Genomic DNA, 27824 nt, shown 5'->3' with positions numbered 1-27824 from the left:
TGGCAACCTTACAGGTTATTTATAGCCTTAAAAACCCTCATTAACCCTAAAATTAGGAGAAAATGAAATACCTCTAGACAACTCATAAATCCCAGAATGTAAAATATATGTATATATATATATATATGGTATACTACCAAAATTTTTTAATTTTGACTATTAAAACCTCTAAAATACCTAAAAGTCTAAAAAAAAAAAAAATCCTTATCAACAATGAACACGAAATTTATAATAAAATTAATAAGAACTGAGATTGGAGTTTGATTTGTTCCCATGTTACACATCCTACATTAGATCCCTCAACTTGGAAAAAAAAAAATTGTTCTAGAAGCATGTTTTTCTTTTCAAAAAAATATTATTATTGTTTTTTTTTGTTAAATTAGTGTTGTAGATGGAACTCATGTATGTGCATGCATTCTCTCGCAATATGGAGGGAAGGATAGTGTTTCTCAGCAACTGCTATTTGGAGTTATGTTTTAAAATTGCATCTGGGAATATGAATTTGGGACTGTGAATTTGAAATAATTTCGATAAAATTCCACACTATTTTGCATTAAAACTTGGCATTCTTTAAATCATATTTCTTTTAAATAATGCGTGCTGGTTGAAATATATATATATATAATAGGAGATATAGATAGAGAATTCTCGCAATTCCTCGTTGCTTAAATATTCTTCAATTGATTATCGTTACCAACATCAATTTTCCTACATCAAATGGTATTTTTCAAGCAGTTGTCTTCACCTTTTTAATTTCAACCACCACTTGTTATTTCTTTTCATGTTACTGTTTTTTTTTTTTTTTTTTCAATAATTAGTTAACTATGCTGATTTTTGTGTCTAGGATTTGTAGGCTTAATATTTGTTTTTTGTGTTTTTGTGTTTTCATTTGCAAGTCTTGGAATATAACAAAATTTGTTTTTATTTTTTATTCTTTTTCCAGAAAGTACTATTGCATGGATTTTAGTCTAGCTTGGATGCACATTCAAAATTGCATGCTTTCAATTTTCTTTTATAAATGCATTGTATTGTGTGAGTAGTTTCTACTAGTTGTAGGGTGCAACTTAGAAAACTGTCTTTGAAAAATAAGTTTGCTAAAAAAATAAAACACAAACATGTACTTCGCTTGTGTAACACAAAGTCTTTGTACATGCAATCGGTCCCAAGCCTGGATAAAGACGCAGGGTTGTTTTAGGTAGCTAACAGCCAACGTAAAACTTTGTCAAATCTTTTTATCATGAATTCTCACCAAAATCACCTGGACGAAACGAATATACCGGGTCAGTATAAAAAAGGAGAGGGTTAATAAGTTAGTATAAGAAACTAAGATAAGATTAGCAACTTGGAACATAGCGACTCTTACGGGAAAAAGTATCGAAATAGTGGAAATAATGTTTAGAAGGAAAATTAATTTATTCTGCCTTCAAGAAAAGAAATGGATAGGAGAGAAAGCCAAGGAGATTGAAAAATCAGGATTTAAACTTTGGTACACTGGCAAAGAGAAACATAAAAACAGGGTGGGTATTATTGTAGATAGAGACCTAAATGATAATGTAGTAGATGTTAAAAGAATAGGAGATAGGATCATTACAATCAAGTTAGTTTTAGGCCCAGATATAGTGAACGTAATTAGTGCATATGCTCCCCAAATAAGCTTAGCAGAAAATCTGAAAAAACAATTTTGGGATGATATAAATAGTATTTTACAAGGGATCTTGATGTCTGAAAAAACATTCACAGGAGCTTGTTTGAATGGTCACGTTGGGAAGAATAATATAGGGCATGAGAGGATACATGAAAGTCATGGATATGGAGATAAAAATAAGTGCAGTGATACAATCTTAGATTTTGCCATGTCTTACGATTTGGTTAAAAATACTTGCTTTTTAAAAAGAGAACACTTAATAACTTTCAAAAGTGGGTACAATAAAAGCCAAATAAATTTCTTTTTAACTGAGAACAAGGACCATATTGTAAGGATTGTAAAGTTATCCCAGGTGAAAGTTTGGCTACACAACATAGAGTCATAGTATTAGATATATATATTAAAGAATGGAAGAGAAGGATAGCATTAATAAACACAAGAGGACTAGATGGTGGAACTTGAAGGGAGATAAAATAGTAAAATTCAAAGATAAAATGAACAAAGAGTGTGATTGGACAATAGGGGATAAGGTTGATGCAAATACTATTTGGAATAAAATGGCGAATTCTCTCGTAATGATAGCAATAGAGGCTTTAGGTGAATCCAAAGGAAGATACTTGGGTAGTAACGAAAGTTGGTGGTGGGATCAAGAAGTCCAAAAGGCTGTTAAGACAAAAAGAAATTGGTATAGATAGTGCGAAATTGTAAAAATATAGAAAATCCTGAAAAATATAAAGAAGCAAGAAAAATTGCAAAAAAAGATAATCAATGAAGCTAAACATAGAGCTTATGATACTTGATATACTAAGCTAGTTACAAAAGAAGGAGAAAAAGACATTTATAGAATTGCTAGAGCGAGAGAAAGAAAATGCAAAGATTTAGGTTTTGTAAAATGTATAAAGGACGAGAATGATAATATCTTAATTAGAGAAGAAGACATAAAATAAAGGTGGCGAAGATACTTAGATAAGTTGTTCAATGAAAATCAAAATGAAAGATTGAACTTGGAAGTGACAAATGAAGAGAAGATTAAATATACGAGATTTAGTCGTAAAAATTGGGTTCTTGAAGTTAAGATGACATTAAAAAAATGAAAAATGGGAAATCTATAGGACCAAATAATAAATGGATTGAAGTGTCGAAATGTTTTGGGGATAAAGGAATTTTTTTGGTTAACTAATCTATTCAATTATATCATAAAAACCAAGAAAATGCTAGAAGAATGGAGGAAAAGTACATTAGTACCTCTATATAAAAACAAAGGCGACATTCAAAACAGTAATAAATCTCATGGAATTAAGATTATAAGTGATACGATGAAATTATGGCAAAGGGTAATTGAACATAGAATAAGATCAGAAACGAAGATTTCAAAAAATCAATTTGGTTTTAGGCTTGAGAGATCAACAATATGCTATTTATCTTTTAAGAAGTTTAATGGAAAAATTTAGGGAGAAGAAGAAGGACTTGCATATGGCTTTTATTAACCTAGAGAACGCTTATGATAGGGTACCTAGGGAAGTGCTTTGGTGGGTATTAGAAAAGAAGGGAGTTTACAGTAGATATATGGCGGTCATTAAGGATATGTATGATAGAGTAGTGACTAGCGTCAGAACCATAGGAGAAGAGTCTACAGAGTTCTCAATCTCAATAGATGTTCATCAAGGTACCACTTTGAGTCTTTATCTTTTTACTTCAGTGATTGATGAAATTACTAGGAATATCCAAAATGAGATCCCTTGGAGAAAGTTGTTAGCAAAAGATATTGTGTTGATTGATGATAGTAGGAGTGGAGGGGAATCTAAGCTAGAACTTTGGAGAGCCACATTATAGTCAAAAGCGTTTAGGATAAGTAGGAATAAGACCGAATATATGGAATGTAATTTCAAGAATGTAAGGTATAGCAATAGAGAGAAGATTAAACTGGATAATCAAGAGATTAATAGCATTGATAGATTTAGATATCTTTTATCTATTATGCAAGGTGAAAGGGAAAGTGAAGAAGATGTAGTACATAGAATTAAGACAAGTTCGGTAAAATGGAGGAGTGCGTTAGGTGTGTTGTGTGATCATAGAATACCCTTAAACGAAAAGTTTTACCAGACTGCTACAAGGCCAACTAAGCTTTTTGGTTCAGAATGATGTGCAACTAAGAAACAACATGTACAAATAATGAAAGTTGCTGAGAAGCGTATGCTAAGGTGGATGAGTGGTTTAACATTAAAAGATAGTAAGAAAGGAACATATACGCAAAAATTTAGGCATAGCATCAGTTGAAAACAAGATAAGGGAGGGGCCACTTAGATGGTTTGGGCATTTCAAATGCAGGCCTACTACAGCACTTGCAAGGAGGAGTGAGTTAGTTATGGTTTCTGGCATGAAAAGAGGAAGGGGTAGGCCTAAAATTACTCGGAATGTAGTAGTGAGAAAGGATTTAATAGCCCTTAATCTAATAGAGGAATATGCTCTAGATCGGGTGAATTGGCGGAAAAGGACTCATGTAACCGACCCCACCTAGTGGGACTTAAGGCTTGCTGCTGCTATTGTTCTTTCACATATCTCAATCTTTTCATTGCACTCACCCCACCAATTCCTAACCAAGCTCTGAAATTCCAGATGAGTCAACCGCATGTTCTCAAATCTAAACGGAGTAGGACCCTCGTTAAATGGATTAGATTCAAGAACCAAAGGGCAATAATTAGAAATTGCTCTAGGGGGTACTTCTTGAGTAAGGGAGGGAAAAGTATCTTCCATTCAGTGGTAAACAAGAACCTATCAATCCAAGTAGCCACTGTCATGTTGCCATCTACAATCCAAGCAAACTAGGCATTCGAGAGTGGAGTATTCCTCAAATCACTCCCTAATCAAAGTATCAAAATCCCTCATGCTAGAGGTGATTTTGGAACCTCCCATCCTCTCATAAGTGGACCTAATAACATTAAAATCAAACCAAACCCCCCCCCCCCCCCCCCCCCCCAACATCAACAGGGATAACACATTCCAAAAATTGCAGCTAATTCATCCAAAAAAGATGCCTCTCAACTGAGGGTTATTCAGTCCGTTCACCAAGGTAAACCCACCATCAGCCCCTATCTTTGACATCTAAATGAACAGAGGCAGAAAAAGAACCAATGAGAACATCCAATTTTATTGCAAATCTAGTGTCCCAAATCATCACAATACCCCCTGAGGAACCTGTGGACACTAACCAGACCCAATCTTTGAATTTAGAGTCCCAAATGCTCCTAACAAGAAAACCATCAACCACCTCTAATTTAGACTCTTGAAGCATAACTAGGTCAGGGGCTACCTTAACAATGTATCTGACAACGTTTACAAGGGCAGCTCAAATCATCATTCTACCATCTTACTGCCCCTAATCTCTTAAGCTTCCCCCTCCATAGTTAATGGTAGAGGCTAATTTTTGCAATTCTTTTCCCTCTCATAGGTTCTATGGGAGACAACAGCCTTAACACTTGCCCAAAGGATTAACTAGAGAGCAACCCAATCTGTCTATAAGCTTTTGTGGGTCCCAGCTGTCCCTCTCATCTTCCAATGGATCAAGGGTTAACGTCCCTCCTACAGAACCTAATACCCTTTGGCAAGAAAGGTAAATCGTTTCAATTAGGTCAGCCACAGGCGTAGGAAGGATACTTTGCCAGATTTAATTAACTCATTGCAGAATTTATGAGCCCGAATTTAGGATCAGTCACAGGATGGAATAAAGGCTGGGAACAAAAAGAATTATCCATGAAAGTATTAGCAGCCAAAGCTTCCTCATCAAAAATAATCCTTGAACCTATAGAAAAGCTTGAAAAAACCTTACCAGATTGATCAGAAAAGGCAGACCTATTTTAATTCCCTATCTCCTTCAAAAAAGCCTCTTTCTTTGGATTTTCATTTTGATCTTCATCAAGACTTATTTTTAGTTCCTCAGCAGCATCTGAACTTCCCACATCTTTCATCTAGGATGAAATCAGACAAACATCCTCATATTCCCAAATCTGTTCCAGCAAGTTGTTATCATCTTCATACCAATCTTCCAATTCAGTATCAAAATCGGGAAGACAGCATCTTTGCGTATAAGACTCTGAATTCTTCATGTCAGATCCCTGCCCATTTCCATACTTGATGTTCCTGTATTTTCCACAAATTTCTCTAAGAATCCAGCCTTCCTTGTAATATCTTCCCTATTAGTATGAACTGAATATCCTTCTGGAACCTTGATAACTTCACTTTCTGATCTGTAGGAAAGAAGGACTAACAACAGATTTCCCTTTCATTTTTTTCAGTACTTTCTGAGATTCCTCTGATTCTTCTTCCTGTAATTCTTCCATATTGGTTGGGATGCATGGAGCCACCTTAACAGGTTTCTCCTCCCTCCTTGATTACTCAACCATCTCCAACTCTCTCTTTGATCTCTCTGGCCCCAAAGGCAGTAAACCAAGGCTCCCATCATTCAAAGAAGGCCCCTCAGAGTATCCTGAGTTTTTAGTTAAGTTGGGCTGCTCTTTTTGCACCCAGACTAAACCTGCTAAGACAGCCCATTTTTTCTTTCTTAGGCCTACCAGATATACAGGCTTTAGAGTAAGTCCTCCAGATCCAAAATTCGTACAGTAAAAATTTTTTTCCACTTCAATTAACTTCACCCCAAAATTCAGCTTTGGGAAGAAATTTTTTTTAATTTGAAAAATCCTCACTTTCCAAACTCAACGACTTTCCTGTGAATCCAGCAACCTTAGGGGGGAATTTTATTTTTAAATTTGAAACAGATTTGGACCTAGATACTGCCTGAAAATCTCTCCCAGCCAAATCCACTTTCCAAACTCAGTGACTTTCCTGTGGAACCAGCAGCCTTAGGGGGAAATTTTTCAAATTTTGAAACCCATTTGAGCTTAGATACTGTACAAAAATCTCTACCTCCCAAATCCACATTTTCCAAATTCAACGACTTTCCTTGCTGAATTTTCTGACTGGAATCACCAGAATTCCCCCAACTCCGACCAACAGAAACTCCATCCTTCACCACCCCTGCATGACTAGGCTCATTGGGAAGCCCATATACACAAGGCTCTCTCTCTCATACTTCTCTATATCCTGGGAACCACAATTTTTACACAAAAACCCTAGTATTTTCTGCTTTTTTTGTTGTAATATGCCTTCATCTTCTTTCAGTGATTTGCAGAAAATTCACCACCCTGCTGCCTACTTTCCCTCTGGAATTCATAGAGAAAATCTTCCCCCAGAATACAGTAGTTTCTTAATTACAATCATATGTCCAAGTTTGTTTGACACCAAGCGAGTAATCAAAAACCATCCTGGGTTTTTAGTCATTTTCACCCATGAATAAATGGAATTTTCTATCCAAAATTCACAGAATTGTTGCTGAATCCATTTAACTTCATTATTCAGCAATAAGCACCAAGATTATCTGTTCCCAGATTTCTCCAGTATTCTAAGAGCTCACAACATAGGAATCCACTCAAAGGAAAAAAGCTTCCTATCTATTTTAAATCTGTTGTTTCTCCTTTTCCTTCTTTTCTAACTTTCCTTCCCCCCCCCCCCCCCCCCACTTTTTTCCTCCTGCAAAGTGAAGGATTAAGCCAAAATCAACTTGACTCCAAGCCTTTACCAGAGACCTTCAACTTCCATATCCATTAGAAAGAAGAGAAGAAGAGGGAGAGGGGGGGGGGAGACTTGAAGCATTCATGCAACAAAGCAAAATTCTTAAATAAGTTGTTGCAAATCGCAAGAATTTTGAAGGATCTCTCTCCTGATGTATGTGTGCTCTGTTACAAGAACTCAGAGACAGTTTCACATCTTCTTTTGCACTCTGAATTTTCTTGGAGGATTTGGAATAAGCTTTTTGGTATTTCAGGGGAGAGCTGGGAAGGTCCTTCTTCGGTGGGAGAATTGTTAGCTATTTCTTTTGTAGGCTTTGGAAAAAGGAAGGAAAGGTGAGTTCTATGGAAATGTGGAACACATGCAGTTTTGTGGGAGTTATGGTTGGAGCATTATGCATGGTTATTCACTGGGAATAAAGCAAAAATGGTGCTGGTTTGGGATAAAATAAAGTCCTTGGCCTCACTCTGGTGCATTGGTTTGGGGTTTTTCAGAGGAAGTAGTTTCCAGGAGTTACGAAGAGATTGGAGGAACCTGTTGGCTTGTTGATCTTCTATTCTTTATTATTTTTTAGTTTTAATTTTTTTCCCTGGATTGTTCCAGGCCTTTTTCAGAAGATGTCTCATTCACCCTCCTGTCAATCCTCTTCTTATTAATGAAATTTTCTTTTGCTATTAAAATAAAATAAGAATAAAACTACGTCATCTTGTTCTTGATAAAGCATTCCAGTCCCTGATGGCATCTTGAAAACAGCAACCCTAAAACAGCCCGCACTGTGAGCCCAAAGAGAAGCAAAGTATCGAAAACTGTCCCAATAAATCCAATGAGCCCAAAGAGAATCCAAGTATCAAAAACTGTCCCAATAAATCCAACCGACAATCTCTTCCCCGTAAAAGATCTAAGATTTCTCTTCATCCAAATTCCCTGCAGCACAGCACATCTCCACAGCCTTTTAGCATCCTTAACTTTCCCATAACCAGCAAAAGAAATAGTCAGCCTATCTTCCACTGAATTTGACAGACCCAACACAAGTTCCAAACAAAAGAACAATTTATAAACAAGAGAAAAACATCCTCCAAACTATTCCCACACATGAAACACATATCCAGTGACAGAGCTTTAGAAGGTCTCCTACTCTGCAGCAGATTGTTGGTCTTACCTCTATTAAGGACTACCAGCCAAACAAAAAGCTTGATCCTAGAAGGAACTTTAGCCTCCCAAACACCCCGATAGGGAGGAAAGATCACATTAATTTTAGTAAGATGAGAAAAGAAAATTTTACAAGACCAAAGAATCCAAAGACCAAACTCTATCATTACTTCTACTAGAGATATGGCAACCCAATAGTATAACAATTAAAAAGACAACTCCACCTCTCCATCATTCAACTCCCTTCTAAAGTTATAAATGCAAGAAAAGGAATCCCTCTCAAGAATGAGAATAGCAGAGATGATATCACTATGATGGGAAGAAAGGCAATAGTATAATTTTAAATAGCAGTAGCAGCAGGTAGCACAGCATATGGTAATGGGTATAGCAAGAAGTAGCAGTCGCAAATGTTACATAACAGGAAGCGAGTGTAATGGCTGTCAAATCTTTTCAAGGACACACAATTTTATATATATTGGTTTATCTACATATTTTTAAGCTCTTAACCCTTGTTAAAAAACAGTTATAGTGCATTTTGGATCTTTTAGTTCAACTTACTCGTGTTGTTTAGAAAGGGCGATAAATTTTACATTTGTTCTGAACAGCTATTGACATAAAAATTAATTTTTTTTCCACTTTTTCATTAATCATATGTGCAATACAATAATTAATTAATAAAAAATACATTATACACTCCATTAATCTATTTTTTATCTGTTAAAGTAATAAAAATCTAAATAAATTTAGACCAATAAATTTTATTGTATGATTATAACCTAAGCTTGTATAATTATTATAATATATAATCATAAAATTTATCATCAAAAAGACAAAGCACTAACAACTTGAACATGAAAAAAACAAGAAAGGAAAAAAAGGTTTAAGTTGAAAAATATAGGGAAAAAATCAAATTACTAATATTATGAAAATATAATATTTATTAACAAAATAGTGTTCAAATCAAATTGTTAATTAATGCACCTTGTGTGGATATTAATAAAATAAATTATTTTATTATCATTATCGCCCTCATTATAATCTCCCCCCCCCCCCCCCCTCCCCCATATAACTTATGGAGAATGATGTATGAAAGGTAAAAAATAAAAATGAGAAGAAAAAAAATAATAAATAAATAAATAATTTTGTCGTAACAGTCCTGCAGTGGCTCTTGATGGTCAATATGCAACATTAGCATATTGTGATGGCCAATATGGCTGTGAATTGTCTTCTCACCGATTTAGCAGCATGTAAGTTATGTAACTATATTGGGAAAAAAAAAAAACCATTAGGTAAAGGACATAGCCACTATTTAAAACCATGGGCAATATAACCAAGCAAACAAAGAAGATAATGCTACCCCACCCCCCCCCCCAAAAAAAAAAAAAAAAACAGCTTCCCAATACCTAGTATGATTATCTTTTCCCAATTGGAATTTCATCATAGGAAGCAAGGTAAGGATAAACCCAAGAAAGGAACCTCCAAGGACCATCAGAGGAGTTTCTAACACCCCAATTAGCATCCCATCCCATTATTTTGTAAGCTATATTTGCTTTTTATTACCATGTGACAAAGAGAATTCACCTCCAAGGAAACCTCCACAACCATTTAGCTAACACAGGAAGTGTTTCTAGACAACAAATTACCAAGAACCAACCTCCCTTCTTCTTTAGACCTCTACAGACCACTTCCAACCTAACCTATGATGTCTCCTCTCCCCTATGCCCGACCAAAGAAAAATCCTCATAATCCTCTCCATCAGGTGAGATACCCCTTCATAAATCCTAAAAGGGAAAAAATATAGCAGGATAGTAGAAAGGCTGGTTTGACTAGTAAAAGCCAATTCTTTTTTCTACTTTAAATCAAATCCAATATTAGAATGAAAAACTGTTCCAGATACATTGAAAAAAATAAAGCATTTGTATCCCATAGTATACAAGACAAAATGAATGGTCTACTGAAATCAAAATACCTCCAGCTGTGCCGCAGCCTCTTTATATTGTCGTTTTGAAGCCATTACTTGAAGCTGCTCAACAGCAGAGACTGTATGACGGAAAAGAGAGTGTCTGTAAGAATCCATACATCACTGGTAGAATTCAAGTGCACTCTTACAGTCAAAAAGGTTATTACACAGAGTCCCATGCCAGCAATTTTTCAGTAATAGTAGTGTCACAACTAACTTTGATACATGAAATGATTTGAGAATTGCTCACACAACCACAATAACCACAAAATTAATCTTATAAATCACAAGTAACATTTTAAAGCACAGGTCTAAATTAATGAAACCCCTGAAAAATTGTGCAAGGCAAAAGAGGCTGTTATTGGCATCCAATTATCATTACTACCCACACAACTCAAAATTTACAAGATACATAAGACATGCAGAAACAATATATTAAATGTAGATACTAATGAAGACGTCAATGGTCACAATGCATCAAAATTCCATCCTCCATTTAGAAACACAACAGAAGCTAATTGTGAAACACAAGGATTTTCATGGCCAAATTTAAGTTAGGAGACAGTTGATCATCCATTCAACTGTGACCCATTCGAGAATAGGCAAGAAACACAAACCTTCAAGCTTCAACAAAGCAAGAATCCTTTAATCCCACTAGATGGGACCAAGTACTTTTCCCATTATGCTCTATCAGGGGGGAAATCTTCAAAAGTTGGCAGTTCCATAAAATCCTTTCTTATTAATCACTTTCAGAAGATCCCTCCCCATCCTATAATTTCTAACATCAAAGAAAAGACTCCTTCATACTAGATGCCTACATTTTCTGTGTTTGATTGATTTGGTTAGGATTTTATCCAGACTGGATTAATATGATTTTCAACCGAAAAAAAAAAATCAAACACAACCAAAATCCTAATAAAACCAATTCAGTTTATTAACTTTGTTTACTGAATTTGCCTCTAAACATTAATTATATGTTTTAGCTTTAAAGTTTAAACATCAAATTCAAAAATATTAACAAAAATTTTAAGCAATCACTTTACCCAAAAAGCTTTTTAAGTTTTTTGGTTGGCGTATAGAAGTGTTTGCTTAGCAGGACTCCAATGTCATGGTTGCCAAGAGGTCGTAGGTTCTAATCTTGTTGCCCAAGTTTATTGTATGATTGCCAAAATTTGTTAGGTTAAGGGCCTAGAATGTATATCGGGCCTTAATGGCAAGTCCATAAATAACAAACAATAAATGTCACCCATTGGACTAATAATATTTAACAAATTTACAACAAACACAAGCAATGACAAAAGAACCCAGTTTAACTAAAAGATTAAGTTGCGAGGTTGTGGCCAACAACGTATATCAAGCCTCAACACTCCCCTACACTTGCATCCTAACTGCAGTTGGAGAGATAAAACTAACAATAGATACCACACGTTATAAGAGAAGTATATTTATATTTTAAATAATTTTTTTATTAAAAAAAAAATATGAGAGAGAGAGAGAGAGAGAGAGGGAAATTACATCCTAGTGACAATACAAAATCTTCAAAAAAATTTTAAAAAGAAAATAAAATAAAAAGTAACAACAATTAATGAAGAAATACCCTCTTTGAACCCTTTCAAAGACGTTTTAGTAAGCAGCTGCTTAGTGTGGGATGGTCACCTAGACTGGTGCAAATCTCAAAGATTTGTTATTAAGGCATATTTTTATAAGAGGGGTGAAGAAAGCGACAAGAACATGAGCAAGTGGGCTCACTCAAAAGGTGAAAGGTTTTCAATTAAGATCTAATACACACAAATTCACATTTGATAAGAAAAGAAAGGCTCTATTAAAGGACCAAAGAATATACCGAAGATGGAGGATAAGTCCTCCAGAAAAAAACCAAAAATAATTATATTCCTAGATCTATAAAAGAGAAGGAGAAGTAAGTGCACTAAACTTTTATTTGAGAGCCACTCGGAAAACAAGTGTGGCTTTTTTTTTTCAGTCAGAAAGCCACTTGTGAAAGAATACTCAGTTGTACAGCAAAAAGATGTTTTTGTGCGAAGAACAAGGAAAAACAAGAAATCACCATCTTTGACATTGGATCAGGATGAGAATATATGGAGCCTTGTAATGCAATTTTGGGTATTAATCGGGCAGCAGCAGACATGCTACAGACAAAACTACTGGCCCTGGAGAAGCTCCAAGCATAGAGCTAGGGATAAAGATCTGTGGGATGCTACTCCTCAAACTGAGTTCTGGATTATTTGGAGAAAGAGAACTGCAAAAGCCTTTTAAGGAGTTGAAAATCATATGGAAAATTGAAAAGATAAATTGTTTTCTGTCTTGCATTTTTGGTCCAAGGGTTCCCTATGTAACATCTTTGCTTCTTTCATGGATTCTTTTGAGAGCCTTTTCAAGAAAAAATAAAAATCATGTCAGATAGCCTGCAAATCACACTGGAAGTCAGAAAAGCAAAACCAATTAAAACAATCGCCTCAAAAGGCTCAAAAAGAAGCCAAAATCAAATCCTATACAAGTTTTCGGTTTCCAATAAAATTCCCCATCAAACAGAAAAAATTGCACGTCTCCAAAGTATACAAGCATCCTTACTCCTTCCATATCCTCAGGGAGATAGAGATTAAAAACCTTCTGCTGATTCTGAACAAATCCATCTCTCTCCAAACAAAACCAAAGATCTGGCCCACAACATCCAAGAAACTGAACACTGCAGAAGAAAAAAGAGAAACTCTCACAACTCTCACAACAAACACACACGTTTGGAGATAAAGCCTTGTCAGCTCTCTTGAACGATTGTGGTTAAGTTCTGCAGATTGGATGACTACCTCTTGGACTCCGATAGAAATGCACATGCTTATCTGCACCACGGCCAAGCTCGCCCCCGAGGGGGGGGAGGTGTTGGAGGTCAATAATGACCCGACTTCCAAAATAAGAATATCAGTTGAGATTCATTAATAGCATATTCATACAAGACCTTTAAAAAGATTACCCTAATCTGGGAAATTACCTTCCAACTATCTCAATGTGAAAATGTTTCCGAACAAAATAACAATATTTTGGGAAAGAATTCCTATGGGGGCGTTCATTTGCACTTAATTGCCACCTTATCGGCTCATATCTTAGGTTTAAACCAATTCAATGAGCGTAGGATATTTGACTGCACTCTTTAACACCTCCGAATGCCTCTAAATTGATAAAATGTCAATCCCACTTACCGCCAGTACTTAACCAAATGATCTCTAAGATTTCAAAAACTAAAATCACTTGAAGCAAAATAGACATATGACCAAGTGCTTAAAACCCGTAGAGTAAGTAAATCAAAACTCCAATAATAAGGCCATAATTACAATCACTAAATAAAATTTAAGTCCCAATCTCGTCCAACCATAGTACAACAACAAGAAGCCTTAAGTCCCACTAGGTGGGGTTGGCTACAATGAATTATTTTTCTCCAGTTCACCTGATCGAGAACATTTCCTCTACTAAATTAAGGGCTATTAAATCCTCCCTCACTACCTCACTCCAAGCTATTTTAGGCCCATGGCTACCCCTTTTCATGTCAGAAATAATAACCAACTCACTTGTCTTCACAAGTGCTCTATTAGGCCTGCGTTTCAAATGCCCAAACCATCTAAGCAGCCCCTCCCTTATCTTGTCTTCAACTGGTTCTATGCTTAAATTATTGCGTAAATGCTTGTTCCTTAGTTTATCTTTAAAATGTCATACCACTAATCGACCTTAACATTTGCATTTCGGAAAATTTACTTTTTTGTACATATTGTTTTTAGTTGCCCGGCATTCTGAACCATAAAGCATCGTCAGACTTATAGTTGTCTTATATAACTTTTCTTTTGACTTTAAGGGTATTCTACAATCACACAACACATCTGATCCACTCCTCCATTTTACCCAACCTGCTTTAATTCTATGTATGACATCTTATTCAATTTCCCCTTCCATTTGCATAATAGATCCAAGATATTGAAATTTATTAGTGCTAATAATTTCTTGATTATCAAATTTAATCTTCTCTTAACTACTCCTTACGTTACTGAAATTACATTTCATAGATTTTGTCTTATTCCTATTTATCCTAAAACCTTTAACTCTAATGTGGTTATCTAAAGTTCTAACTTAGTTTCCACCCTACTCCTTCCTACTTTCATCAATCAACACAATATCATCTACAAACAACATACACCAAGGGATCTTAGGAGAACCTTGATGTACATCTATTATGATTGGAAAATCTCTGGATTCCCCTCTTAGAGTTCTAACACTAGTCATTACTCTATAATACATATCCTTAATGACCTTACTATATCTACTGCAAAGCCCCTTCTTTTCTAAAACCCACCAAAGAACTTCCCTAGGTACTCTATCATATGCTTTCTCTAGGTCAATAAAGACTATATGCAAAACCCTCTTCTTTTACCTAAACTTTTCCATTAATCTTCTTAAAAGATAAATAGCTTCTGCTGTCCCAAGCATAAAACCAAATTGATTCTCTAAAATCCTCATTTCTAGTTTTATCCCTTGTTCAATTACCCTTTACCCTTTCCCACAAATTCATTGTATAACTCATAATCTTAATTCCACAATACTCATGAAAATTTTGAATATCGCCTTTGTTTTTGTATACAGGCATTAACGTGTTTTTCCTCCATTCTTCCATCATTTTCTTGGCTTTATAATAATGTTGAAAAGATTAGTTAACCAAATATTTCCTTTAACCCCTAAACATTTCCAAACTTCAATTTGTATATTATCTAGTCCTATATATTTCCCACTTTTCAACTTTTTAATGGCATCTTAACTTTAAGGATTCTAATTTTGCAAATAAATCTCCTATTTTTAGTCTACTCCTTATTTGTCACTTCCAAGTTCAATCTTTCATTTTGGTTTTCATTAAACAGCTTAACAAAGTATCTTCGCCACCTCTCTTTTACGTCTTCTTCTCTAGTTAAGACATTATCATTCTCGTCCTCTATACATTTTACATTACCTAAATCTTTACATTTCCTTTCTTTAGCTCTAGCAAGTTTCTAAATATATATTTATGTTTCTATTGTATCTAGTCTAATATATAAAGTATCAAAAACTCTATGTTTAGCCTCACTAATAGTCTTTTTTGCATTTTTTCTAGGCTCTTTATACTTTTGAAGATTTTTTATATTTCTATAAGTTTGCCATATTTTATACCAATTTCTCTTTGTTTTAACGGCCTTTTGGACTTCTAAATCCCACCAACAACTTTCTTTACTTCTCGAGTATCTTACTTTGGACTCACCTAAAATCACTTTTGCTATCCTTACAATAGAGTTAGGCATTTTATTCCAAATAGTATTTGCATCTGCCTTACCCCCTACTGTCCAGTCAACACTCTTTGATAATTTTATCTTTAAATTTTACCATATTATCTCCCTTCAAGCTCCACCATTTAGTCCTCTTGTGTTGATTTATGTTACTCCTTCTCTTCCATTTTTTAACATGCATATCTAACAGTAGAACGCTATGTTGTGTAGCCAAACTTTCACATAGGATAACTTTACGGTCCTTACATGATAGACGATCCGTGTTCCTAGCTAAGAAGAAATCTATTTGACTTTTCTTATGCCCACCCTTGAAAGTTATTAAGTGTTCTTCTCTTTTGATAAAGCAAGTATTCAATATAACCAAATTGCAAGACATCACAAAATCTAAAATTGTATAACCAGCCTCATTTTTATCTCCATATCCATGCCCTCCATGTATCCTCTCATAGCCTATATTATCCTTTCTAATGTATTCATTCAAATCAGCTCCTAATGAACATCTTTTCAAACGTTGGTATCCCTTGTAAAACACTATCCAATTCTTTTCAAAATTGGCTTTTTAAGAGTTTCTACTAAGCCTATTTGGGGACATATGCACTAATGAAAGTCACTATTTCTAAGCCTAGAGCTACCCTAATTTTAATAATCCTGTCCCCTATTCTTTTAACATCTACTACGTTATCTTTTGTCTTTGTCAACAATAATTCCCACCCTGTTTTTATGTCTCTCTTTTCTAGTGTACCAAAGTTTAAATCCTAATTTTTCAATTTCTCTAACTTTCTCCCCTACCCATTTCATCTCTTGAAGGCAAATTAAGTTAATTTTCCTTATAAACATAATTTACACTATTTCCATACTTTTGCTTGTAAGAGTCCCTATATTCCAAGTGGCTAATCTGATCCTAGTTTCTTGTGCTTCTTTAGCCTTCCCCCTTCTATACTGACTCAATCTATTCCTTTAACATAGGTGGATTTGGTAAGAATTCATGATATAAAGATCTGACAAAGTTTTAAATTGGTTGTCAACTGCCTAACACAACCCTGCTCCTTCATCCGGGGTTGGGACACAAAGATAATTTGTCTTACACACGTGAAGTATAAGTTTGAGATTTTTTTTTTCTCAGAAATGTTATCTTATTTCACATAGACAATTTCTAAAACACACCCTACAACCAGCAAAAACCACATAAACAACACAATGCATTTAAAAATCTAAAGCATACAATTTTGGCATGTGAATCCAAGCTAGACTTAAATCTAAAAACTCATGCCATAGTACTTCTTGAAAAATTTTGTACACTGCAACATTTTCAAATAGAAAACACAAAAATGCATATGTAAGCCTACAGACTATAAACACAAAATCTACTCTACTAACCAACACTTGAAAAAAAAATAGTAATAATACTAATAAAAATAAATAACAAGAGAGGAGAAGATCTCACCGATGACTTAAACTAAAGGGCAATGACAACTGATTGACTAAAAATAATACCTTAACCAATTAGCGTTGAAAATTTGATGATGCTAAAGAAAAATCAAACGAAGAATATTGAAACAATGAGGGATTGCAAGAATTCTTCAATCCAAATTCAAGATTCAAATTCAAGATTGGCGATGGGGTTGAGTAGTCGATGATGCCAGCATAACCTCTCACTAGACTCACGCCCTCTCACACATAACCACCTTGATCAAAGTCGGATGTTCTTTTTTGGCACGTTCTTGAGATAAAATGTGCGATCTTACGTATTTATAGTCAAAATTCTATTGACCCAATCCTTTGGAAGAACTCTAATTTTGGCATTTTTAGAGAGAGAAAATATGAAAGCACAAAAAAATTGAGGATTTGATTTCTTCACTTCCAAAGAAATAAAATTCAAGAAGTGTGAGAGTGCATGTAACTCAAGATTTCATATTAGACAAGCCAAATGATGAAAATAGAATAGAAAAACGAGAGAAGCTCTGCAAGATGACGAAGAAACTCATACAAGAAACCACTGTGAAGAACACCAGACAACAGCGAGAGAGGGAAGAGAATAGAGGATGGAGGGTGAAGGCCAAGAAGTCAAATTTCTTTGTTACTACGGCGAGCAACAGCCAAACCCGAATGAAAACCCGTACAAGAGCATCAGATGAAGCATCAATCGAAATCAAGAAACTGGAAATTTCCGCCGAAAATAATCAGCAAGACGGGTCTTATTAAATATTTCTAACATTGAAAGATCTTGGGCCTTCAATCTGTGATTTTTGGCTGATCCTGGACATTTCGAAGAGCTCAAGATCAATATTATATATGTATGGGCTTTGGAGATGGCCTTAGATGATGCTCGAAGAAAGGAAGAATGATGGCATGGGGGGCAAGGTCTGGATGACGCTCAGCCACTGCACTCAAACAACTTTGTCTCCCTTGCCAGAATTTTCAACTGAAAACTTTTAGAATTATTGTAAGGAGAATGAGTTGCTTGCTGCACATTTATCGGCAGCAGAAGAAGAAACAAAGATACTGAAACTTTGACCAGTAGTAAAGATGAGCTGCAGGCTTCAAGAAACATGTGTGTGAAGATGGCTGGGAGGATAAAGAGTTTACATCATTTAAGTATAAGAATAGCCAACTAGGGCTTGTCGGGATACGAATGAAATGGTGCTCCACAAGGGCATCTTCAAAGTCATTTTCAAAGCTGGCTCTTGATCAGAAGCAAAACTCCTCAAAATCAAATCTTGATTGGCAGTGAAACAAATACTGGCTCTTCAACTGCCACAGCAAATGCAACCTGCAATAAAGCTTGAAGAAGAAGAAGAAGAAGAATAGAAGATTTGGCAGGGTTTGCATAGTTTCTTGCAAATAAATTGAACAATAAAATTCTCATGCACAAAGACCTATAGCAATCGAAATAAACTGAACAATAAAATTCTCATGCACAATGACCTATAGCAACCGCTTTACCCTTGATGATAATTCCAATTTATAGTACTTTAATTTTTACACTTTAAAAAAAAGGGGATAATAACGACAGTTTGCACTTTTTTATGATAAACGAAGATTTAGGGGGGAGGAAAATAAAAGTAAGGAGAACAAGGTAGTAGAAAACAGAAAACAAAAAAGAAAGAAAGAAAGAAAATAATAACAACTTCAATGAAGCAAAGCAATCCAATCCCACTATAAGTCTTACAGATATACATGCCTAAAGAAACCATCCTCCGAACCCCAAAGGGAAGCAAGAAACACCTTTCTGCTCCAAAGCAAAGGAAGAGTGGCAAAACCTTTAAAAATTCTGCATCTTTCTTACCAAATACACCAAATGATAACAAGCACAGCACTAGAAGGCTTTCCACTCCTTCCCCCTATAAAATCCCATTTCTTGCCATAAAATGCCAAACATATTATTCCAAACAACTCAGGTGAAAGGGCAAAATAAAAACAAAATAGAAAATGTCACCTCACTTATAAAGCAAAGGACACAAACATCAGGTGACACAGGGCCTTATCAGGTCTTTGCTCCTGAAACAAATCATTAATATTTCTGTTTTGTTAGAAGAGGACGACAATTTTATTAAATCTGAAAAACAGAGTGCAAGATTTGGAGGACAAGGAGTCCTCCCCTGCAGCTAGAAAAGCTGAAGAAAACTATAAATAGCAAGGAAAATACCAAAATAGGGAAAAACAAATACAAGAGTCGTGAGCAATTTGATCTGCTTCAGAAAATCCTAGCATTCCATTCTATCCACAAGGTCCAACAGATGGAAACAACAGCCGCACACCCTGCCATTCCTCTTCTTTCCAGAACCCCTGATATTAACCAAAAGCAAGTCTCTCGCCTTTCCTTGAGCCACCCACTCTTCCCCTGCCACAGAGAAAAGAGCATTCCAAAGCTGCGATGCAACACACAAAAAGATTGGCATTTGGCTCATTGTTTTCAGAACACATGAAGCACATATGAGGACTAAGAGTCATTAGTAGGAAGGACTCGGGTCCAAGTAAAAGCCTTCATATTTGAAGAAACTTTATCTCTCCCAATTAAAGAATAAAGGATAAAAGGTTTAACAATTGGATCAGGAATCAAGAAATGAAAGACTTGAAAGAATAATCCCTGAGGGTGCCTTTGGTTCGGTGGACTAAGGCTTATAGGGACTGGACTGGATTGGACTGTACTAAATTAGATTGGGGTTATTATCCTATCCCATGTTTGAATTAGTAAACCCACTCAATAGGCTAATCATTCAGAAGACTAAAATGCCCTTCAACAAAAAGATATTAAAATTTTAGGAATTCTTCTGTTTTTCAGTATGATCTCTATCATCATCTCTATTCCCTGATATTCTCCTATCCCATCTAGGTCTATGAATTTCTCTATCAATTCCATTACCTTATCCTTACCCATGAGGTTCCAACATTTTATCCTTAATTGACCTAGGAGTTGTTCCTGGGCATCCTTAAATTAAATATCATAACAATACAGTTGAAGATCTGTTCAAATTTTTAATGCCTCAGTCAAGCATCAAACACTTAAAATTTCATCTAAATCAAGAGATTTATTGAATGAAATTAAATGGGAAATTATCAAATCATTTCAAACATTCTCTTGAAAAAAAAAAAAAAATTCCATTGGCTTCATCAAAATTAGCATCACAAAAAATAAATAAAAAATACAGTTTGAGGAGGAACAAAAGAGGTGTGGTGATCAGATCTAGCACCAAGCAATTCCTCTACCATCTGCTGCTCTATGTCATCATCTCACTGCGAACTCTCTGCTGATTCACTTTCCTGTCCATCCCTCTTCATCACTGGCAACCACCTGCCAGCACCCACTTTTCCATTCCGCCATAGTCGTTGCCGGAGGAAGTTGTCTCTCCGACTGCAGCAAATATCTTCCTTGTGGCCATTTGAAGAAAAGCCATGTGACATCTCTATAGTTTCACTGTGAGTTGCAGAGAGGTAGTTTGAGGTTTGAAGAGGCTGGTTGGGCTGTTTGACGGACCCAAACCCACCTCCATTACAGCCACATTTTGCTATTCGTCCCTTCAATTCACCACCATCTCCCGGAACCAGAGAATGAAGACAAGCTTCACCGTCTGATGGTGCCACCACCCAGATTGAAAGGGCTGCACAGAAAGCATAACAAAAGGGGGTGGGGGTGAGACAAGAGGGCATCCCTTGTGAATCCTTTGTTAGCCAGGCCGGCCAGTCTTATCCCATATGGGCTGTTGGGGGGAGTCCTCCTTCCTTAGTCAATTCAATTCTTCTTATCAGCTACATCAAACATGGGATTAGAGTCCTTATCCCACCCTAGCCTAGCCAGTAGACCAAAAATGTACCCTAAAAAAATCTAAACTCCAAATTCTTCACTCCCCAACTGTATATGAAAAGAATCAAGAACATGTATAAAAAGGGCAAGCTCATTAGTCTTTCATTACTAAATGAAAATCCCAAGAATGCCCACCCTCTTGCAAGAGAAGGAAAGAAAAAATAGGAGTTTTATGAAGAGTAGATAGCTGGAAAAGACAAGGGTATGCATGCAGCATGACCAAAGGAGCCTTCCCAATCCAACAATCCTCTCCAAAAATAAAAAGCAATTTCTTAAAATCGCAAATTCTCAATTTGATCCTAAGAGCTAACAAAAGCAATCCAACTAAAAATCTCAATTCCAAAAAGCAAGATGACACAGTAAAAAGTAACACAAAAGACAAACACACATAAGCATATGTTGGATCAAAATAGACAAAGAGAATAGACACGCTAACCCAGCATGGTAAGACGATGCAGAGCAGTTATCGTAGTTGTTATATGCTTTTTTGCAAAATCCAACTTCTTAATATCACGGCATATCTCCTGAACCATCATTTCACTTTGCTCAGCTTTGGTTTTTATTTCTCTGATTTTATACATGAGTTCCTGTTTTATCAAAAAATATATATATACACACACATAAATACATAAATCCAAACCAAATAACCAATGATGAAAAGTAGGAAATGCCATCTAATGCATCAGGAAGTTTAATCATGCAAATAATGAACAATGTTAATTGATCTGTCAGGCAACAAAAGAATATTATTGTATTAAAAGAAGCTGAAGAACTCTGATAAATAAACAACCTCAACAGCATGTGTAGCCACAGCCAGATCTTCCTTGGCTTTGGTTCCTGAATTACTCTGTAACAGCATCAGCATTGGTTCAAAAAAATGTTGAATAAACAAGAATAAAGGCAGTAATCTAGTGCAAAAAATGTTTCAACAAGAAGCCATGAAAATAAAGAAATTATCCTTGTTTATGTACTCTTATATAACTCCCCTCACCCCCCAACCCAAAAGAAAAAGGAGCAAGGGGGAATTAGTCTTGATGCCTTAGTCTTCTGCACCTCACGGACGATCTAAAGAGGTTTTGAGCAAGCAATACACAGAAAATATAAAGTAAAAAAATAGAAGAAGTGAAAAAACATTTTAGCATTCCTATTTGCAAAGCCTCTATAGCCAAATAAAAAACTGATCATAAGATAAGCAGAAAAAAATTGGTGAATCGATCCTAAATGAACGCCTTTCCAAATTCTTAGCTTAGCCTAGATAGACAAAAGAGTAGGAGACTGAGCTATCTGCAAAATGCACATTCAACATCCAAACTATCAATACAACTCATATCAAAATAAAAGGTCTCAATCAAGATCATGCCAATCAGACAAGAATGATGAAATCAGATTTTCTTCCAATATGCACAACCACACAAAAATATATAGCAAGGGACATGTTTTTCAAACAGTTTCAAAATTTGAAGTACTCACCAGGAACCAAACGACATAGGCATCGATATGGGATAAGCCCCCCAAAATGTGTTGTTTGATACGCACACAATAGGCATGTCCCAAAAGAAAAGGAACAAATCCCCAACTCCCCATAAGTTTGCAAAAAAAATTTGTGATACTGGACTTTTAGGTTTCAGCACTTTTCCAATTCAATAATTATTAGTAATACTTTTCCATATAAGTACTTTTTTGGAAAAGTATTTTTTCATAAGTAGTTCCAAATGATGCCTTGATTACTTTGCTTTTTTCTTGCATGAATAGTTTTACAAGAGTGAAATACCATGTTAGGACTTAGGAGGCTAAATAAAAGCAAAATGTTGTACAAATTACTTGGAGTAGGAGGGTTTGACCAAATTGTAAAGTGTTGTGGTAAATATAATAAACATCTAATAGGAGGAAGGCCAGAAATTCACCGGCGGTTCAATATGGATTTCAATGAAAGTGACGAGAAAGGTTATTAACATTATTGACTTGAATATGCTTCAGCTCGTATATATGAGTTCGCCAGTAGATGTAATTCCTTTGCGGTGCTGAATTATGATGAAATGCAGTGGGTTTTCAAACAGATGATTGCATATTGGTCTGATCCATGTGGTTTTGATAACAGTTTTTTTCGGCCCCCCGGGGGGGGGGGGGGGGGGGGCATTATTGAGGACTAAAAGGAGGGACTCTTGGGTTCAGGTTGCTTGTCAACAACGAGGGCTGACAATTATGTTGCAAAGGAGTAAGAGAAAATGGATGTTTGATTCGAGTCCCAGAAGATGCTGACAAGTGAGGATTCCAAGGCTTGCATGAAGGCACATCTTATTGCTAAACGATATACTTAGTTGTACACTTTGTATTATTTTGACACATTCTCCCCAGTTGCCAAATTTGGTTCATTTGTTCATCTCCTCAGGCACCACGTCTTGCCCTTTGCATCAGTTAGACCGTGAAGAATGCCTTTCTAAAAGTTCATCTTCAAGAGGACGTCTATATTGAGCTACAACCTGAACTTGTTTCATTAGCATTGGCACATTGCCTAAAAAAATCCTTATATGGTCTAAAGCAATCTTCCAAAGCATGGTTTGGTAGGTTCAATGCATTTGTGCTTGAGTTTGGCCTTCAACGATGTGCGCTAATCACTCTGCATCTATTACCATATAGCTGTGCAACTTTGCTGATTGCGTACCAACACACTGCATTTTCCTCCATTCATATGGTATTTTATTAGTTTTTATAATTGTGTTAAATAAGTTAGTTCACCATACAATTCCATTATCACCTAAGCATTTCCAAAGTTCAATTGGGATGTTATCCGGTCCTATAGCTTTTTCATTTTTCGTTTTTTCAATGCAAACTTAACTTCGTTAACTCTAATCTTGCGAATAAATCTCATATTTTTAGTCTTTTCCTCATTCATCAATTCTAAGTTTAAACCTTCAATTTGGTTTTCATTAAATAGCTTATTAAAGTAACTTCGACATCTTTCTTTTATGTCCTCTTCCTTAACCAAGAGAATACCATCCTCACTTTTTATACATTTTACTTACCTAAGTCCTTACTCATTCTTTCTCTAGCTCTAGCAATGTTAAATATATCTCTTTCCCCTTCTTTTTGAATCTAATATATCATACAAATTATTAAATGATATATGTTTAGCTTCACTAATGGTTTTTTTTGCATTTTTCTAGCCTCTTTATACTTTTCAAACTTATCCATGTTTCAACATTTTTGTCATGTTTTATACCAAATTCTTTTTTTTCTTTACGGCTTCTTGGATATCTTGATATCACCCCCAACTTTCTTAACTATTCAACAATCTTCCTTTTGATTAAATCTCTATTACTATCTTTTTAATAGAGCTAGCTATCCTACTCCAAAGAGTATTTGTGTCTATACCATCCTCTATAGTCCAATCACTATCTTTGATCACTTTATCTTTATATTTAATTATATTTTCTCCTTTCAGGTATCACCACCTAGTTCTCTTACACTGGTTTGTTTTATCTTTTCTCTTCCATTTTTTAATACATATATTGAACATTAAAACTCTATGTTGTGTGGTTAAGCTTTCACCTAAGATAACTTTACAATCCTTACATGATAAACGATCTACCCTCCTAGTTAATAAAAAATCTATTTGAATTTTATTTTGTCCACTGTTGAAGGTTATTAAGTGCTCTTGTCTCTTCTTAAAGCAAGTATTCATTGTAATAAAATCATGTCATAGAGAAGTCTAAGATCATCTCCCTAGGCTCATTTTTGTCTCCATATCAAGAATTGGTCATAGTGTTTGCATATATTAAAATGATTTAAGAAAACTCTTTCTTTGTTTGAATCATTGTCATCAAGCAATTTTGCAAACTCAAGATTTGTCTTCAAATAAATGTTCATTAGCGACTCCATTAATATTTCTCAATGACCAAATAAGTTTTCTATAAATTGGATTGCACTATCTCCCGATGGAATTATTTTACAAATTTCCTTGACAGTTTACTTCCCCGAAGTCATAAATTTTGTGCAAACAAAAATGTAATAATTTAAACCTCCATACTCAGGAACATAAGCAAGTTTGAAATCAATACAAAATTGATATTAGAAAGCACACATAGTTCTTGGACACAGTCTAGTCTTCAAAATTATTTTTCAGATTTTGTTTCTTGGACTCAATTTCTGGTTTTTTGACTTGTTCTTTGCCTTTGAACATGGGCTGGCATCCATTTCCTGCCCTTTAATTCATAGTTCAATCTACTTATCAAAAAGAAGGCCAAAAACAAAATACAGTTACCTGTTGGCGGACAGCCGCTAATATTTCAGCATCCACACGGCAAATCTCACCATGTATCTTTTGCATAAGTGGCTCAACGCCAGATAGAGATGCCTCTGCAAATCAACCACACTCGACTGTCAATTCAGTGGAAAGCGCTAAAGAACAAAGACAAAATAAACTCTTTCATTTAGGACACACGCAGGCAATCCAAGTTGTAAATAACATTTAAAATGTCAAACATAAAAAAGAAAATCGACAAATTAGCAAATGAAAACGCGATAGAGAATTCTGCCGACATCACATAACCTGATCCAAATTCACCCGCAGAATCATACGCTCAGAGTTCCATCCCGTTACTCATTTTCAAACTTATAGCTCCATGAGGAGCTAATTTTTTTTCTTAGAAAAAATGAAATCATTTGCATCATTAGTCCCATTTCGATAGCCCACAAAACATAGTCGGAATCAACAATTCTCAATCAGAGAAAGAGAGAGAGAAATCAAACCCGTTGGGAACATCTGGTTGATGTACTCTAAGGCACTAGACTTATCCATTGCCGTGAAACTAAAATTCAAACTTGCTGATCACTCGACGGCCCGCCCGTTCTCTAACAAACTGCCAATTTCACGTCAAGGGAGATAGAGATCGGCGGAGACACGACGGAGCTGGTGGTTCCAGCAGGAGGCAACGTTCCTGCACCTTGGCTCTCACGCGGAAAATCCCTGGAGTATGCCCCCCATGCTGCTACTCAGGCTACCTAGCAAATCTTGCCGCTCTTCTTCTTCTAATGTAAGATGCTTCTGCAATCTCGAGAAGGCCAGCCTCTCTTCTTATAAATATAGATCTTCTCATTTCAAGACTTCATATTTCCCAGTCTCTCATCCTTCCCGTATTTTACGAAATATTTTATATAAATAATTATATATATTAATATTAATATATATATATATATATATATATATCATTTTACCATGATTACTAATAATAATAAATAGCCATGGACATACTTCCCAATTTTCTATTTTTTAAAGAAATTGAATGTTAAAAGGGTCGGAAAACTACTTCTCAATTATAATTTATCTTTTCAATAAATGAAAAAATATTTTACATGACGTTCATTTTGAATTTTAGAAAGATAATACCAAATACGAAAATCTTCTTTATAATAATATAGATACTAATTTATTTTATATATAATTCTCCAACCAAAGTCATCTGTCTTGACACATGACTAGACACACTTGGATTTACATAGATTTAGACTATGTAGTATTATTCTAAGGACAAATTCCATGGGAGTGGGTACCTCAAGCCTTGTGTTCTATGCTTTGCATATGCCCACTTCATGCTTCAATCTTTGGTTAGTAATATTCATAGATCTTCACAACATTTTCTTGCATTTTCTTCCGAGCAGTAGAAACATGTTTTAGAAATCTAAAGCTTTAAATGGAAACTTCATATCTTGCACATTACTCTTCTCTCTCTCTCTCTCCATTTATTATTAAACCTTCAAATCAATAAAGCGGACAAATGGAAAAAAGTTCTATTTACATCCAAGCTTCAAGTAGAGCTTTGGATTGAAGATTTTTAAAGTAAATTAGAGTACAAGCTTTAACCATCTATTTTCTTTTCTCTTGTTGTTATATTTGTTTTTCTTTTCTTTTAAGGGGGAGATTTCATTTTTTTTTTTCTCTCGTCATCAAATTTGCTTGTTTGTTTGTTGACAAAATGAACTAGTGATGATGTTGTTGCGGTGGTACCGCACTTAGTAATGGTGGTTTGCTAGTAGGGACATGACAGAGGAGAGATTGAATTATCTTTCATTTTTTACTAGTTGTGAAGCTACAATAAAGAACTTAAGGAGAATTGATGGTTATAAGTAACTATTATTTCTCTCCTAACAAGAGACACTTATGTGATTTAGTGTTCGTAATTCCACATTCAACATGATTCTGCTTGCATTTCTTTCAAATATGCAATATTTTTTCGCTTATTTATCAAATCTAGATCAAATATCATAAAAGCAAAGAACATAGCATTATTTTTTGTTCTTCCAAAACATATGGCCATTTTACCTTCTAAAAGCTAATTTGTTCTATTTTTCAGTTTGTAATTTTCACTCATCCCAAACTTTCTAATTACAAATATATAATTGTTACAAGGCATATATTCATAAAAAAAAAAAAAAGGTTTATTCTTTCATTTGATCTTCCTTATTTTCACGTTTCATTGGAATTCAAGGTGCAATCTACTGCCTTATATAACAAGAACTATTTTTCTCATTCCAAAATACAAATTGTTTTAGTTGAGTTTGGACGGCTTTGAGATGTATAGTTTGGCCATCAAGTCCATCTTTTGAAATCTAACCATTGTATTGATTATATTGGAATTAGCTAAATGATGATTTGCAAATTTAAAGCGTTTGTAATTCAAATCCCTTGCAAACATAACAATTTTCCATTTGTATGCTGAATTCTTTCAAGTCTTATATAAACGGATTTTTCAAATAGATTCTGGCTAGAGGTGATTTTTTAAATTAATGTCATAAGTTTTATGTTTCTATGTTTTTATTTTTTATTTTTGTTGTTAT

At 35.1% G+C, this 27824-nt stretch overlaps 1 protein-coding gene across 2 annotated transcripts in view; it reads right to left on the bottom strand.

Annotated features, from left to right (window-relative positions):
* Window positions 1-26123, bottom strand: part of LOC131166237 (vacuolar protein sorting-associated protein 53 A) — a 116459-nt gene extending 90336 nt beyond the window's left edge. For both annotated transcript variants that reach the window (XM_058124585.1, XM_058124586.1), the window contains exons 1-5: window positions 25740-26123; window positions 25252-25346; window positions 21781-21837; window positions 21427-21577; window positions 10386-10456 (exon numbers count right to left, since the gene is read on the bottom strand). In XM_058124585.1, coding sequence (XP_057980568.1) covers window positions 10386-10456; window positions 21427-21577; window positions 21781-21837; window positions 25252-25346; window positions 25740-25788 — 423 coding nt within the window. In that variant the 5' untranslated portion in view covers window positions 25789-26123. The remainder of the gene's footprint in view (window positions 1-10385; window positions 10457-21426; window positions 21578-21780; window positions 21838-25251; window positions 25347-25739) is intronic.
* Window positions 26124-27824: the final 1701 nt, after the last annotated feature.

This window comes from Malania oleifera, chromosome 10 (assembly GCF_029873635.1).
Source record: "Malania oleifera isolate guangnan ecotype guangnan chromosome 10, ASM2987363v1, whole genome shotgun sequence".
Taxonomy (NCBI): domain Eukaryota; kingdom Viridiplantae; phylum Streptophyta; class Magnoliopsida; order Santalales; family Ximeniaceae; genus Malania; species Malania oleifera.
The sequence above is the reverse complement of the archived record's forward strand: the minus strand, read 5'-3'. Positions and strand labels throughout refer to the sequence as shown.